This window comes from Mesoplodon densirostris, chromosome 7 (assembly GCF_025265405.1).
Source record: "Mesoplodon densirostris isolate mMesDen1 chromosome 7, mMesDen1 primary haplotype, whole genome shotgun sequence".
Taxonomy (NCBI): Eukaryota; Metazoa; Chordata; class Mammalia; order Artiodactyla; family Ziphiidae; genus Mesoplodon; species Mesoplodon densirostris.
The window spans coordinates 72,565,924-72,584,038 of NC_082667.1; the positions used below are offsets into that span (position 1 = coordinate 72,565,924).

Here is an 18,115-nt window from a genome sequence, read left to right on the forward strand (position 1 = left end):
GTTTATCCAGAAATCAACTGGCTTAGAAAGAATACCCTCCCCTCATTCGCACTGTTTACAGACAGTAACCCCACTGTCACTCTACCACATCCATCAAGAAGTTACAGACTTGCAGGTCATAGGGAGTCATGAATTATCAATAAAGAGAAAAATATTCTCACCGGCAGACCTAGCTATTCCTTCAGCTTTCTCATCACGAAGTAAAGGGTGGAAAAAGGTACAAACAAGATCACACTAAGGTGGAAGAGGAAAAAAAAAAAAGACTCATTAATTTAAATACTATGCAGCACAGAAAAAAATACGTTATTATTTTTCAGTTAGGATAGTCACCTCTGCTACATCCGTTGAAGCACTCATCAAACTCTGTAAATAACTGTTTAACTCAATTTTTCTTTTGGCTGCTACATCTTTTATGTGTGTTCTCCCTAGAACCATCCTATTAGGAAAGCTACAAAAGAAAAAAAGGAGTGGAATTTAAATTATTTCATCTGGGAGTATTTATAGAATCAAGTATAATACTTAGAAATATTCTTTTATACACTTAAATACAAAGTGAAGTCTTAATTCACTATAAAGTAATTTTTGGATTTCTTTTCCAAGTACTAGAGATGAAACAGTTCAAGTATATATTATCCTTTTATGATCTTGGTACAAAACGTACATTGCTTTGCTAATATGCATATTTATTACTTATTTCCTACTTATTTCTACTCAAGATTAATCATTCACAAATTTGCAGATCTTATCCTCCAAAATAATCATTATTCAATCAGCCGTAGCTATTATTGATACCAGTAAAATCCACAAATGCCATAGGGTTCAAATGAAGTTCATCTTAACTCTGCTTATTTTGGTGGCAGTGGAAAAATGAGACTGCACATGGAAATAAACTCTGATACCCACTATGCTGCCTCCTTATTTTCAAAATCTAGTCTTGAGAAGAATGGGAGCAATTCAACACAGGACATCTACTGGTCATTAGCTACCTTAAAAATTGAAGGTTTCCAAAGGGTATCAAATACAGACCTAAACACTAACATTTTGATTAGTGATCAGTGCCTCAGTTTATTGTTTTTCAGAGGAGCTCAATATGGCTGTAACAGATTATTCCTGCAGTGATTTAGAAAGCTAGAAAATCCCATATTTTAAGTTTAAGATCATAATCATTGAAGAAAAACTTAGTTCCTTGTTTATGTCTAGTACTGTGTCAGGCTCTTGTGATACAAAGGAAAATTAGCTACACACGGTCCATAGTACAGTATCTTACACCAACTTAACACAAAGCTTTTGACCTATATGTGATAATAAAGAAATTGTTTCCTATAAAACAAGATTAATGTACAAGGATGAGAACATACCCTGGTAACTTCCAAAGTGGAAAAATAATACTGAGCTTATTGTGAAGTTCCTGAAACTCGTCAAATGTCCGGAACACAAATGATGGCTCAAGCTGTCCTTCCCTCAAAATTCGGACTACGTAAATCTGAAAAGACATCACACCCCTAACACATTAGATTTATAATATAACCTTTCTTGATAGAAAATTTTCAGCTTGACCATTATATGTACCAAGTGCTTTTCACTTTGCAATATATATGTCACCAATAGGAAACAGCAAATATAAAGTCAAGGTATTTATAGCATATCTAACTACATTCTAAGAGTAAGCTTAACTATTGTCTAAATAAATAAGAACTGGAATGTGAAAGTCATTCTATTTCTAGGGTTAAATATAAATGTCCTTCCAAATTTATAAGTGTAGTGCATTTTCAGTGAAAATATTAGCAAGTTAATTCATTTAGGAGAGCAAATGAGAAGGCAAAACTTAGGGCGACTGGGAGATGGGAGAAAACCTGTCTTACTGGATATTTAAACTATCAATATATTATAAAGTACTTTAAAGAGTAAAATGCTGGTGCACAGAGAGTCAGATATATCTGCAGAAGACCAGAAATAAATTCAGGGATATAAACTTACTATATTTAAAGGTGGCATTATCAATCACTGGGGGTAAAGAATGGACTATTCAGTTAAATGGTATCCTAAAATACTCAGTAAACATAAAAATTTACTAAGAATAGGTAATCAAAATAGTGAAGTCACTTTTAAAATCTAGCAATTTGTCAAAAATTTAAAGGCTGACGGTGCTGTAAAGTTATACAACAAAAATATTAGCACAAAAATAACAGCAAAAAAGATGATAATGCTATACTATTGGGGGAGGAAGCACACTAAAGATCCTATTTTTGTTCAAAAAACTCAACTTTATGTGCATGTTTTATAATCACCCCTGAAGAGTGGAATGAGAACTTAGATTTTTACTTTACATGCTTCTATATTGGTTGAGTTTGTTACACTGAGCAAGGTTTACCTTTGAAATTAAAAACAAATTGAAGATAAGGAAGGAGAAAAGCAAAATAGCACCACCCTTTCAGTCTTCTCTCTGAAGAGAAGAGTATCATTTGTCCTTCATGCTTCTGGAGCAAATTTACCATGAAATAAACACCAAAAAACAATTAGGGATGCTCCAAGTATACTTAATTTTTGGACCATCCATGGAAGAAAGAAGCATGAAAAGAACAAATGCTTGAATTTTAGCAGAGTCAGTGAAGGAAGTAGGAAAGGACAAAAATAATGCACGCATGAGTGTCTACAGATACAGAACCAAACTTACGTAATGTTTATCTGGGTTGTACTTCTTATGGTAAGTGAAAACAGAGACTTCTTTGATTCGACCATCTTGTCTAAAGGAGTATGTTTTGGGTGAAAATGAAAGGATGGGCTCATCATTGGAAGGAAGACCAGAAAAACGCAACTGAGCAAGGTTGTGAATGAAGAAGTTAAACTTTGTGGCAATGCTTCCCAAACTTGATTCAATCAGCCTACGAGATAATCAGACAATGTGTTAACATTAAAGTTCATAGAAAACATTCTCAATTATTTTAACAATAAAAGATGAAAAACACTTTTATTCACTTAAAAATATTGAGTAGATTCTCACTCTGTCAAGGAGTGAGAATCAAAAAGAGAGTCAAAAAGTAAAGGTCAGGGAACCTCACATAAAGCTTTTTGCCTTGCTATGGGACTGAATGTTTGTGTCCCTCAAAATTCAAATGTTAAAGCCCCAACCCCACAGGGCCTTTATGGAGTTAGTGTCCTTATAAGAATGACCTTCTTCCTCCTTTTTCTTCTCCTCCCTCCTTCATCTTCAAGCTTGAACCCTCACCAGGAAGCAAATAGGCTGGCACCTTGATCTTGGACTTCCCAGCCTCCAGAACAATGAGAAGACTAATTTCCTTTGTTTAAGTCACCTTGTTTATGGTGTATTGTTATGGCAGGTCAAGCCGACTAATACTTACATGCCTGCTTTATAGTTTTGCCCAGGGGAGCCAACAAATCTCGAAAAACAAAAACAAAACCCATCAATACCTAAATTATCAGGATTAGTTTGGAAGGCTATATAAAACTCAGCTTCCTTCAATTCAATTCAGCCCAGACTCTTGAGACTAGGGAAGTCCAGTCCAGTGTTTTCTACCTCTTCTCCACGGAGAGGAAGAAGGCAAGAAAAAAAGGAAAGAAAAGAATATGAGCTCATGTGCTCCTCCCTGCTGTGGCGTTTAATGAGGTGGTACCACTAGTCTGTGACCAACCTGGTCACCAGACCTTTAGAACATATTTGCCAGGAAGATCTGCTTCTAAAGTAATAATCACAAGTTCAAACGCCACTCATTGGTACATGTGTTTCAAGTACTACATCATATAACAATTTACTACAGCAGTGATCCAGAGTTCACTGTTTTAAACACTTATGGTATCCATGAAAATTGTTATGACAGAATCCTGAAAAACACATTAGTAGAGAGATCATTTTAGAAAAAAACCTTGTATGTGATACTGTAGAAAATATGTTTTGCAGAAATGATTCATAAATGGGATGTTTAGAATTGAAATCATATACTAAATAAAACTTGAGATCATATTTTGAGAGAAGTAAATTTTTTTTTTTTTGGCCGTGCCACACGGCTTGCTGGATCTTAGTTCCCCAACCAGGGATTGAACCCAGGCCATGGCAGTGAAAGCGCCGAGTCCTAACCACTGGACTTCCAGGGAATTCCTGAAATAAATGTATTTTTTAAAGTGCTATTGCCGATGCTTCACATTTATTCAGTAAATAAACTTTTGATAAACCTATTTGCTAGTACTGTGAATCACAATTTTTTCCTATAAATCAGAATTTTGATATATAGCATTTGTTTAAACTAAGGAAAACAAATCAAGGTTAAACAGTGTGTGCCTTCTCTAATATACTTAAATATACCTTACCTAGTGAAGAAAATTGTAGCTTCTGCATCTGTAGTTTGGGGTTGAAGTGCATCTCTAACATATTTCAAATCTTGAATACTTGTAAGTTCTGGTAACCCTGAAGGAATCATCTTTAGAAAGGATAAAAGGTTTGTGAGTTAAATTTTTTTAAAGTCTGTTCCTCACCCCTCCCTAAAAGCTGGCCAAGTAATCAGAAATAAAGCAAACAAACCAAAACAATCACAGTTTTAAAGAGTTTGTTAGTGTTTTAGGGACTAAGTGATTCTCTCATAAATAAGAAAAATCTTGGCCAAGGAGATCAATTGTTGCAAGTCATAGCCAGTTTATGGAATAAACGCTGTGAAATCCAGGTCTTTTGTGTAGTCCTCTGTTTCTACATCAACTTCAGTCACAATAATCATAGGGTTTTTTTTTGGTTTGTTTTTACTTAATATACAAGCAGAAAAGCAAGGAAATCTTAAAAGCACAGCTTAATGAATGTCCAAAATTTGAACACATCCAGATTAAGAGATAAAACATTTACCAGCAACCCAGATGATACTCTCAGGGTCCCTTCCAGTTACTATTACTGCTCACCCCCAGGGTACCCACTCTATCTAGTGACTTATTTTTTTATTTTATATAAATGGTGTCTGGCATATTTCACATGGCAGCAATTTTAAAATATTTTGGTAATAATATGACACTTGAAACTACAATAAATTATATTCCAAAAATCACAAAATATTTTTAGACACTGAAACACAGAAGCATTAATATAAAATTAATTAAATGCTTGTAAAGAACAGAGTTACCAGTGAAAGAAGGTTAAGAAAGAGGTTTGTTTGCTTTCTTATCAAGTTGTAGGCTTGACAGCACAGGTCCACAAACAACTGGAAACGAATGGTGGGCTTTTCACCCCCATTAATGACATACGCCATATCAGAGGTCAGCACAAAAGGAGCCCGATCCCTATTTAACAAGAAAGTACAAACAAAATATTATTTACAGAAGATATTCAAATAAGTGCTATTGCTATTACATGGCTGTTGAACTAAAGCTATCTGAGCCATAGCAGTTTCTAAGTGGGTAACTTAGTGTCAGGCAGTTCTGAATTTGCATAATTCTTAAAAACTCACATTTCCCCAGGAAAGCCATCATATAATCTCATTATTTAGGTAGAATTTATATATATTTCCAAGGTGATATTTATCAATCCACCCACAGCCAAACAGAGATCAAATATTAGTTACAAACAAATATAGAGAACAAATTTGTACTCGTTGCCATTATATAAATGGGAACATTTCTAATAGGTACCACTAACTAGATAAAATAAAATACACCTCAACTCATTTCAAAGGTTACACACACATACTCATTCTTTCTGCTACATGGTAAAGTCATCTTTTAGAGCCTTTTTCATCCCTAGTTACGCTCAAAGGGAGCTACAAGGCAAAGAACAGCAAGAAAAAAAGCAAAGTTTGGGGCATTAACTTGGTTTTTTTTGAAGTCGATTTTTTAAAATTGTTGATACACAATATTATATGTTACACGTATAATATAGTGATTCACAATTTTTAAAGATTATACTCCATTTATAGTTATAAACCTGGCTATATTCCCTGTGTTGTATATGCTTGTAGCTTATTTTATATGTGTACAAGTATATCCTTGTAGCTTATTTTATATGTAATAGTTGGGGACATTAACTTGTGAAATAGGAAGTGCCTCTATTTTCTTTAGCAATAATAACAATATTAGTACCTTTTGAAGCTACCAAACATCTGTGCGTGGCCCAAGAACTTTCCAAAGTCAATGTGAAACATGTGTCCTGTGCTTCGAAGCATTATATTGTCATTGTGTCGATCACAGATACCTAAAACATAGGTGGCTACACAGCATCCAGCACAAGAATAGATAAAATTCTCAGAAGCCTATAATAAAGATACAAAATTATCTTAGGAAAAAGATTATTTTTAAAGGAGGCAGGGTAACAAAGATTAAAGTAATTTATCACTCGTTGAAAACACTATTATAATCCACTTTCTCAATAGCTTGTAAACTGGGTTATGGTAGCAGAAGCCAGTTTTTCAAAAGCAAACACCCTTCTAAAGGTGGTTATCGCCCCTTCTCTCTAGCTTTTGTCTTTCAACAAACAGGTAGAGATCCTGTCAGTCCCTACTTAGGGTACACTCTGCCTTTGAACGTCTTTTAAGCATCATGTTTGTGGAACCCTGCTCTTCACAGGCTCTGCTGCTTACCACAAGTGGAACACTGGGACAAAGATTAATCTAAATAAAGGAATATTTTTCCCCTTTTTTGGCTTGTAGGAATGGCATGTGTAAAGAAAGTAAGCTTATATCTTTAAACATCCAATAATATAATGAATGTGTCTTGTTTTCCATTTAGTGACTCCTTATGTGTCATCTGCAAGTTTCTCAAAGCTGGAAGACCTTCTTTCACTTTAGTCTTGCCTGTCCTGGGGATTAAATTAATAATATAATATCCCAAAGAAGGATACTAGTTGCATACAATGACTATTTGTAAAGCAAATACTAAAGCACATGCATCTAGTTTATTCTCAAGATACTACATTTCTGAACGGAACAGTCATACGGCTCTACAGGTCCATGTGATTAATTTTATTCCATAACCCCCTAGAAATCTTTAGTGGTGATGATGATGGTGACGATAACAGCATATGTTTACACAGCACTTAGCACAAAACCAGGCATTGCACTAGTCTCTCTCTACACACACACCAGAGTATATGTGTGTGGGTATGTACATATTAAACTCATTTAAAATGCCACAACAAAACAATGATGTAAATACTATTATTACTGCTATTTTATGTATGAGAGAAACAAAAACAGAGAGATTATTTGCCTGAGATCACATCATTGTTAAGTGGCAGAGCCAAGATTCAAACCCAGGCGATGAGATTCCACTATGTTATATTTCCTCTTACTTAGCAAAGCACACAGAAGAGCCAAGTGCATGAAAGCCATTCAAAGTATGTTACTTGACAATTATTTTGGGTCAAATAACTTATTCAGAATCACAGAGCCAATATTACTGTAAACAAATATTAGTTTCTTTCCCCAAACCACAAAGAATTAAGAAAAGGGAGAGCTCTTAAATAGTGTAAAAGACCAACAAAGAACAAAATTCCTCTACTTTACTTTCATAGGTCAACAGATAGCATTTGTACGTATCTATCTGTAAATACGATACATTAATGACTTGACATAAACTAGGATCTCATTAAAACTGAGAAAAATACTGTCTTCACAACTTAAACTAAATGACTAGTCACCAGAGCTGGAAAATGAAAGCACTTAAGACCTATGTAACACATTTTTGACAGTAATTTAGAATACAGAGGCTAGCTAATCACCTTTTCATATTCCTCTTCAGAGGGATTGTATTTCCTCAGCCACTCTGCAAGTGGTTTATCTTTAAAGGATCCAGTTACACCATATTCCACTTGGATTTTCCTGAGGGTATCTGAAGCAGGAACTAGCTCCACCATGCCTTTAACAACAAAACATTAGGATATGTGAAAATGTCTCCCCCCCAAATTTATAGCTTTTGATGTTTGACATAAGATACCAGCTAACAATCATCATTGAAAAACAAAATCAACACTGGCAGCCCATGCTAGAAAATGTGAGAAATCAAAATTCTTTTTTATTTTCATAAGTACCCAAGATGTAGGGCTTCCCTGGTGGCGCAGTGGTTGAGAGTCCGCCTGCCGATGCAGGGGACACGGGTTCGTGCCCCGGTCCGGGAAGATCCCACATGCCGTGGAGCGGCTAGGCCTGTGAGCCATGGTTGCTGAGCCTGCGCGTCCGGAGCCTGTGCTCCGCAACGGGAGAGGCCACAACAGTGAGAGGCCCGCATACCGCAAAAAAAAAAAAAAAAAAGTACCCAAGATATAAAACTGAATTTGACTATTTCAGACTTTGTACATCCATGTGCTACACACACAAAGAATAAGAATAACAATTTTAATTGCAAACTAGATAATACTGACCTCATCAATAAAGTTACTTACAAGATATATGCTGTCCCATTTTGCACAAAAAACTTTCTGTAGTCGTGTACTTGGGCAATATAAGAGTATTTCAGAGTACATTAAGCCCTTTCAAAGGGAAGAACAGATGAAGATTGTCTTTGGGATATGTTTGAGTCTCAAGTACATGTTTTGTCTTCCTTACTGAAATGTAAATGCTGTGCTTATGTAGAAAAATCTCAAAAATATGTTTTTTTTTATGTGTCCTCAGTTTATTTCCTAACCCACTCTTATTAAGTTTTATACATTTTTAAATAATTTTTTTTCTTTTTAACAGCAGACCCATTATATTTACTGATTCTGTTTTAAAACTGATCATCTACCAGGGACCTTTGTCTCTATTTTATTTTATTTATTTTATTTATTTATTTATTTATTTTTTGCTTTATAACAAATTTAATTCAAAAATATGTTTTTAAAGACAAAATCCACATAGAGAACTATACCTTTTGTTTAAAAGAAAGTATTATGCATGTTGGAATATATACAAAATAGTCTCAGAAAGGGAATTCCCTGGTGGTCCAGTGGTTAGGACTCTGCATTTCCACTGCAGGGGGCACGGGTTCGATCGCTGGTTGGGGAACGAAGATCCCGTGTGCTGTGTGGTGTGGCCAAAAAAATTTTTTAAAAACGAACAAAAAAACAGTCTCAGAAAGCTATGTAAGCAGTTATATTTTGGGAGCAGGCTGCCTAGGAGGTGTGGGAGAAAACTAAGATTTACATTCCAATTTATTCTATTACATGCTATATGGATATTTTACTATGTGCATATATTTTTTATATATTTTAAAAATTAGTTTTATATATTTTAACAAATCAAGGAGATGCACTGTTATCAAAATAAAAGATACAGACACAGAGACCTGCTTTGAAGAAAGGACTGGAAATAACCAAGAAGGCCAAGTCCTCCAGGCCATCCCAAAAGAAAGCATGCAGGATCAGGCTGTAATCCTAGTAGACTGGTCACACATGGCAGAGCGAACTCATTTGGATCCTTTATGTTGTTTTGGTTACATTATCTGGTTTATAGTTCACAGTGACATCCTTTTTCAATGAATACCTGCATCTTGATTCTATGAGTATGTTTAATCAAATTTTTAATATACATACAAATTTCTAATTTCATTATCAAACATACACATGTAGAAATTACTGTGTACAAAACAGTGGATAAATGTTCATAAATATACAAAGAACTACTATCCCCTGAGGGAACTTAAAATCAATCCAGAAGAGAAGACGTAATGTCTGGTAAGTATTAAAGACAACTGCTGAGTCTGGAGAAGGGAGGATTACTATAGACTAAGGTGCTTGTTAAAAACTTCACAGAGGGGGCTTCCCTGGTGGCGCAGTGGTTGGGAGTCCGCCTGCCGATGCAGGGGACACGGGTTCGTGCCCCGGTCCGGGAAGATCCCACGTGCCGTGGAACGGCTGGGCCCGTGAGCCATGGCCGCTGAGTCTGCGCGTCCGGAGCCTGTGCTCCGCGACGGGAGAGGCCACAACAGTGAGAGGCCCACAAAAACAAAAACAAAAACCCAACTTCACAGAGGGGCTTCCCTGGTGGCGCAGCGGTTGGGAGTCCGATGCAGGGGACGCGGGTTTGTGCCCTGGTCCGGGAGGATCCCACATGCCGCGGAGCGGCTGGGCCCGTGGGCCGTGGCCGCTGGGCCTGCACGTCTGGAGCCTGCGCTCTGTGACGGGAGAGGCCACAGCAGTGAGAGGCCCGCGTACCGGAAAAAAGAAAAAAACAAAAAACAAAAAAAACTTCACAGAGGATGTTTCCTTTGAAAAGTAAGGACACAGTGAGATAACACGAGTGAAAAGCTTTAGCACAGGGCAAATCACAAAGTAAGCACTCAACCATTAGAAACAACATAAAAAAAGAGGGAGTTGACTGCCTACAAAGTTACATAGGATTCCATAAGAAGAAAGAAGAGTTCAACTATATGAAATAAGTATAGTGACAGAAAAACTAATCCAGTGAAATGGTAGGCTCTTGTTGATGAATGAGGAATCTTGCTTGATAAAGTGACTTCCATCTTATAAAACTTATTGTCATGCAAGCATTTATTAGGGCCACTCATTGAGTTACTATATAAAATCAGCAAGAATTCTTAAACTGATTTGATTTCCCTTTTTTTGGCCATACCACGCAGCACGCGGAACTTCCCCGATGAGGGACGCATCCTATGCCCCCTGCAGTGGAAGCCTGGAATCTTAACCACTGCACCACCAGGGAAGTCCCTGACTTGATTTCATTTTGACAAGATAAAGTCTGCACATCCTTACCTACGAAAGGAAAGTGATAAGGCTGAGATCATAGTGTACCAGCACCAGGACCCTTAGAGCAGGTACACTCTGAGCTAAATTCAAGGGAAAAAAATAAGACATAGCTAACATATTTACCTCGATCTCTGCCAGTTGAGAGACATTTGAAAATTACCATCCTCAGATCTAGCCCTTCTTTAAGCCAGATCTTGTCCATAATCTTTATCATTTGTAAAGCTAACATATCTTGCCGAAGATCTTCACCAACCTTGAAATCAAGGAAACAAAATGAAACTTGTACATTTCCAAAAGACTTAATAGATTACATACAATAAAAGGGGGGGTGTGTGGGGAGGAGGGAATAGTGAAAAGAGTAAAGAATAAGATGAACAGAACCACATTTTTATTCTTCTGCAGCATTCTAGAGAAAGTTACTTAACCTCTTCATGTCTCAGTTTCCTGATCTGTACACTTTAAAAGGTTGGGTTTTATGGTATGTGAATTATGTTCAATTTTTTAAAAGGGCAATATGGAAGATCTTTGTGTTGATCGAAATATTTCATATCTTGACTGTATCAATGTCAACATCCTAACTGCAATACTGTAGAACAGTTTTGCAAGATGTTACCATTGGGGGAAACTGAGTAAAGGGTATACAGGATTTCTGTGTAATTTCTTAAAATGAACTACAGTGAACTGCAAACTTCAATCTACAATGATCTCAAATTAAAAGTTTACTTAAAAAAAAGTTAGCTCTCCCCAAATGAATTCTAACTGGATCACATCAAGTTTTCATTTTCTTTTTAAATTGGATAAAATAAGTTTAAAACACATAATGATGAATACATTTTTGAGACTGGCCAAGAAAATTATGGAAAAAAGGAGGTGATTTACCTTAACAAATATTACAACATATAAAATTACTGTATTCAAACAGATGATACTGTTTTAGGAAAAGGCAAATACATCAACACAATAAAATGGAATCTAAAACCAGATGTGAGTATATGGGAACTTGCTATATACATATGAAAGGTGGTTCAAGAGAAGCTATCTTGATGAACCTCCACTAAATGAACTCACTGAACTAACTGAAACTCTCCATTCTTTCTTAAAAATAATACTAATTGTGATCACAACACACAAAACTTTGACTGGTAATAGATTACTCTAAAGTACTCTACTCCTGCTGCTTCCCACAGGTAAGTTATACGTTTCCAAAAAGAGTGTCCCTCTCATAGTTTTGCAATATTGCCCTGCACGTCTCTAGGGCATACCATTTCACCTCCAGGTGAAAGGCATTACCTAGAGCTATGATGTACTAACACTTAACTAGCATGGCCATATACGGCAGCTCTAGCCCAGAGTTGCATTTATTACCAAATCCATTTGGGAACAGTTTATCTCAGTAATAATTTTTCACATAGTTATTCAATTTAATTAAATTCTAAGTAAACAAAATTACTGTTGCAATTTTGAAAAAGGAATTTGAGAAAAGAATTTTTAAATTACCAAAAAACAAAATCACCTTTCTCTGCTCACCTTAAACATGACGTTAATTTCTTCCCCCATTGGATCAGCATTCACCATTGTGACTTTCAAGGGCACGGCATTAGAACTGAAGAAGGAACATGACTACAAATACAATATGTTAAGCATTAGAATGATAACACTGAAATAAAAACTTAAAAAAAAATTTTTTTTTTGTCCAAGGCATTTCTCCTTTCACTTTTTCCTTTGAATTAGGGCAAATGAAATAACGCACGTGAACTGCTTCTTAGATTATCTGGCAGATAAGAGGTATATAAAGATACTTTTTGAAACTTAAACATAACACATTGTCTAAGCAGAGAAGCAATACCTTAAAAACTTGAGACAAAAACCATTAAAAGTTTGAAATATTATGACACTTCAAAAGTGTTATAATCCTTCAACAAAGCACAAAATTTTGTATACGCTTATCTTTCCTCTAAATCAGTAAGATTTGCAATGAGATCTCTACTTCTATTCATGGTACTAGTATAATAATTAGCCATGGGATCAAATAGTGACACTAAATTGAACAATTTCATTAGCAAAGATCAAGTCTAATATTAAAATTAAACTGGCTAAAAAACTAATTTAAGAGAGCGACAGCAATTTAAAGGAAACAGCAAACAAAATCTAAGGGGTAAATGTAACCCCCCCCCACCTCCAGTGACATAATTATACAGCTCAAGCACCCACTCTTATATTGAGTTGGCCAAAAAGTTCCTTCGGTTTTTAAATGAGGATGAGCTACTTGCTGATCCTTTAATTTTTTTTTAATTACTTTATTTATTTTGGGCTGTGTTGGGTCTTTGTTTCTGTGCAAGGGCCCCCTCTAGTTGTGGTAAGCGGGGGCCACTCTTCATCGCGATGCGCGGGCCTCTCACTATCGCGGCCTCTCTTGTTGCGGAGCACAGGCTCCAGATGCGCAGGCTCAGTAGTTGTGGCTCACGGGCCCAGCTGCTCCGCGGCATGTGGGATCTTCCCAGACCAGGGCTCGAACCCGTGTCCCCTGCATTAGCAGGCAGACTCTCAACCACTGCGCCACCAGGGAAGCCCTTCTTCGGTTTTTAAGTAAAGATAAAAGACACATTTTTCATTTTCACCAAGAACTTTTTGAACAACACATTCACCATTTTGTTCCACTACCTTCTGCCATTTTTCAGGCAACTATATATAATTCCATCTTCCCAAAACTTTTTATCTTCTTGAGCAAAGAACTGTTCCAGGTGCCTTTTTTTATACAATATTTCTTAATATAGATTTATTTATTTTATTTATTTTATCTTTGGCTGCGTTGGGTCTTCGTTGCTGTGCGCAGGCTTTCTCTACTTGTGGTGAGTGGGGGCTACTCTTCGTTGCAGTGCGCGGGCTTCTCACTGCGGTGGCTTCTCTTGTTGCAGAGCACAGGCTCTAGGCACCGGCTTCAGTAGCTGTGGCACTCGGGCTCAGTAGTTGTGGATTGCGGGCTCTAGAGCACAGGCTCAGTAGTTGTAGCACATGGGCTTAGTTGCTCCGTGGCATGTGGGATCTTCCCAGACCAGGGCTCGAACCTGTGTCCCCTGTATTGGCAGGCGGATTCTAAACCACTGTGCCACCAGGGAAGCCTCCAGGTGCCTTTTACAGTCTTCCAGGGAATTTAAATTTTTTCCACTCAGAGAATTTTGTAAAGACTGAAATAAATGGAAATCCGAAGGTGCAATGTCTGGTGAATAAGGCGGATGAATCAGAACTTCCCAGCCAAGCTGTAACAGTTTTTGCCTGGTCATCAAAGAAACATGTGGTCTTGCATAATCCTGATGGAAGATTACGCATTTTCTGTTGACTAATTCCGGATGCTTTTCATCGAGTACCACTTTCAGCTGGTCTAATTGGGAGTAGTACTTGTTGGAATTAATCATTTGGTTTTCCAGAAGGAGCTCATAATAGAGGACTCCCTTCCAATCCCACCATATATACAACATCACCTTCTTTGGATGAAGACTGGCCCTTGGTGTGGTTTGTGGTGGTTCATTTTGCTTACCCCACAATCTCTTCCATTCCACATTATTGTACAGTATCCACTTTTCATCTCCTGTCACAATTTGTTTTAAAAAAACAAATTGGGAAATGGGGATTGACATATATACACTAATATGTATAAAACAGATAACTAATAAGAACCTACTGGGCTTCCCTGGTGGCGCGGTGGTTGAGAATCCGCCTGCCGATGCAGGGAACGCGGGTTCGTGCCCCGGTCTGGGAGGATCCCACGTGCCGCGGAGCGGCTGGGCCTGCGAGCCATGGCCGTTGAGCCTGCACGTCCGGAGCCTGTGCTCCGCAATGGGAGAGGCCACAACAGTGAGAAGCCCACATACCGCAAAAAAAAAAAAAAAAAAAAAAAAAAAAAACCTACTGTATAAAAATTAATTAATTAATTTAATTAAATTTTTAAAATAGTTCATATAGTAAGGGCTTATTTTTATAAAAACATAGTTCATGTAACTAGAAAAAGCCTGAAAGCATATAAACCAAAGTGTATCCAGTCATTTTATGTGCATGGTGAGATTATAAATGATTTTTTTGTTAGAAAAAAAAATGGAACATTTTCATTACGTTTAAGCAGAGAATTGCATGCGGAAATACAGTCAGGGATTTTTTTCGGACTTCCCTGGTGGCACAGTGGTTAAGAATCTGCCTGCCAATGCAGGGAACACAGGTTCGAACCCTGGTCCAGGAAGATCACACATGCTGCGGAGCAACTAAGCCCGTGCGCCACAACTACTGAGCCTGTGCTCTAGAGCCCACAAGACACAACTACTGAGCCCGGGTGCCACAACTACTGAAGCCCGCGGGCCTAGAGCCCGTGCTCCGCAACAAGAGAAGCCACTGCAATGAGAAGCCTGCACACCACAATGAAGAGCAGCCCCTGCTCGCCACAACTAGAGAAAGGCCACGTGCAGCAACGAAGACCCAATGCAGCCAAAAATAAGTAAATAAATAAATGCATCTATTAAAAAAAAGATTTTTTTCGCTTAACTTAGGTGGAATCCAAACATCAAAGCGATGAACATAACCAGGCTGGTGCAAATGATTTTCAACGCTTGATTTGGATATTTTGAGTATGTCGGCTATATCCCACGTGGTATAACGTTGATTGTTCTCAGTTAAATGTCTTGATTTGATCGCTATCGACTTCAACTGGTCTACCCGACCATGAAGCATCATCCAGCGAGAATCTCTAGCATGAAACTCTGCAAACCACTTTTGACACATTCTATCAGTCACAGCACCTTCTCCATACACCATATAAATCTCTTTTTGCATTTCAGTTGTGTTTTTACCTTTCTTGAAATAATAAAGCATAATATGCCGAAAATGTTGCTTTTTTTCTTCCATCTTCAATATTAAAATGGCTACACAAAACTTCACCAATTTTGATGTTTGTTTTTTAAATGCTCACTGATATGACAGCTGTCACAATACAATCTAACAAAATTGTTTCACATGAAGTTAAAGACAACTAAGCGCTACTAGAGCCATCGTACGGAAGAAAACCAAATGAACTTTTTGGCCAACCCAGTATTTCAATGAAGAATAGCCGTATGTCAACTTAAAAAAATTAAATGTGAGACTCCTTTATGGATAGTTGTAACCTAGACTTTCAAAATCACAGACACTAATGGATGAATTAATTGGCTGCTTTTGCTGAACTCATGTTAGAGAAAAATCCACTATTTGTATTACTATTAGCCCAATTAAAAATATAGTTACTCAATTTTGATGATTACAACTACTTTTTGATGACTCTAAGAAGTGTTATAAACCTTGGAAGACTCCACCTGGCCATTCACAAGAGAGGAAAAAAACTGCCTACCTGTGACTGGGTACTTTTACCACTGGAATTACAACACATGCAGCTATTACACCATAGCAAAAGATAATTTATTTCAAGGCAGTAAATAATAGTACACTGTTTTTTCTTTCAGGAATGGTGATTAGATAAGAATATACTGAGATAAATATGGATCTTACACAAACATACATCCATAAGTACTTATAACCAACCTATGCAGATTTTATCTGCATTTGCCTTAAGCATACCTGCCCATCTGCCTTCTTCCTACACATTATTTGAAAATGTAATATGAATTTATAAGCATTGTATTTCACCTTAATATTTAATTCTTTTGCCACAAGACTTGGATTGAGAGGGAGACGGCATTTATTTCTTAGAAAAAAAGACTGTACTCGTTCCATACTCCTTTGGAGGACGACCTATGAAAAGAAACCGATACTGTAAGTACATAATGAAAATGAAGACCTATTTATAAGACAACAAAAATATGATATGGACCCAATTTTTTAAATGCCCAATTGTCAAATGGTTAAAAAAGTTGTTGCTAAAGAGAGTTAATTTTTACTATAAAAATAAAAATTATAGCAAAGGCTATAAACATAGGGGGGAATTACATATGGTCATATTTAACATATTAGTTAATACTCACTAACAAATAGAAATTAAGCAATAACGAGATGCCAATTTTTATCTAACAGACAAAAAATTTAAGATAACATCCAGTGCTGGCAACAAGGTGGGAAACAGATACTTTCATAATCTACTGGTGGGGAGGGAGGTGTATACAGGTAAGTTTTATTTTGTTATTGCAATCTAATATAAAATTATTATAACTAAAAATATACATAGCTCTTGATTCAATTATTTCATCTGTAGGAATATCCTACGAAGAAATACTAGCACTAGTGGGAAGCAGCTGCATAGCACAGGGAGATCAGCTTGGTGCTTTGTGACCACCTAGAGGGGTGGGATAGGGAGGGTGGGAGGGAGACGCAAGAGGGAGGGGATATGGGGATATATATATATATATATGTATAGCTGATTCACTTTGTTATACAGCAGAAACTAACACAACAATGTAAAGCAATTATACTCCGATAAAGATGTTTAAAAAAAAAGAAATACTAGCAAAGGGGCAAACACTTATATATTAAAATTCATCACAGAACTGTTTGGGAAAAGAAAAATGTATAAACAACCTACATAGAGGTAATAGTTCATAATTTATGCTAAGATACCTTGTAATACCATGTACTCATTAAGAAACATGAAGTGTAACTATATGTACTTACATGAATTCTCCAACATAAAGTAAAAAAAAAAGCAATTTACAAAAAAAAATCATTGCTGAAAGAAATTAAATAACTAAATAAATGGAAAGATATCCCATGTTCATGAACTGTAAGACTTAATATTATTAAGACTGCAACATTTCCCAAATCGATCTACAGATTCAACACAATCTTTATCAAAACTCCAACTGCCTTTATTGCAGAAATGGGCAGGCTGATACTAAAATACACATAGAATTGTAAGGGACTTCCAAACAGCCAAAACAATCTTGAAAAAGTAAAAGTTGGAGGACTCAAATTCCTGATTTCAAAACCTACTACAAAGCTATAGTAATGAAAGCAGTATAGCATAAGGAGGGACATACAGATCAATGGAATAGAATTCAGAGTCCAGAAATAAACCCATGTAACTATGGTCAACTGATTTTCAACTAGGGTGCCAAGATCATTCAATAGGAAAGAATAGTCTCTTCAGCAAATGGTGCAGCAACAACTGGATAACCACATGTAAAAGAATGAAGTTGGACCCTTAGCTCATAGAATATTTAAAAAAAAAAAAAAACTCAAAATGGATCAAAGACTTTTTAAGAGTGAACCTATAAAACTCCTAGAAGAGGGCTTCCCTGGTGGCACAGTGGTTGAGAGTCTGCCTGCCGATGCAGGGGACACGGGTTCGTGCCCCAGTCCGGGAAGATCCCACATGCCGTGGAGCGGCTGGGCCCAGAGAGCCATGGCAGCTGAGCCTGCGCGTCCGGAACCTGTGCTCCGCAACGGGAGAGGCCACAAGGGTGAGAGGCCCGCGTACCG

General features: G+C 37.0%; 1 protein-coding gene across 4 annotated transcripts in view; it reads right to left on the bottom strand.

The window, feature by feature from the left end:
- Positions 1–18,115, bottom strand: part of PIK3C2A (phosphatidylinositol-4-phosphate 3-kinase catalytic subunit type 2 alpha) — a 173,320-nt gene that overhangs the window by 5,529 nt on the left and 149,676 nt on the right. For all 4 annotated transcript variants that reach the window (XM_060105069.1, XM_060105070.1, XM_060105071.1 and 1 more), the window contains 11 exons: positions 16,331–16,435; positions 12,194–12,286; positions 10,790–10,919; positions 7,706–7,842; positions 6,070–6,239; positions 5,118–5,274; positions 4,324–4,433; positions 2,675–2,882; positions 1,359–1,483; positions 331–448; positions 162–234 (listed from right to left, as the gene is read on the bottom strand). In XM_060105069.1, coding sequence (XP_059961052.1) covers positions 162–234; positions 331–448; positions 1,359–1,483; positions 2,675–2,882; positions 4,324–4,433; positions 5,118–5,274; positions 6,070–6,239; positions 7,706–7,842; positions 10,790–10,919; positions 12,194–12,286; positions 16,331–16,435 — 1,426 coding nt within the window. The remainder of the gene's footprint in view (positions 1–161; positions 235–330; positions 449–1,358; positions 1,484–2,674; positions 2,883–4,323; positions 4,434–5,117; positions 5,275–6,069; positions 6,240–7,705; positions 7,843–10,789; positions 10,920–12,193; positions 12,287–16,330; positions 16,436–18,115) is intronic.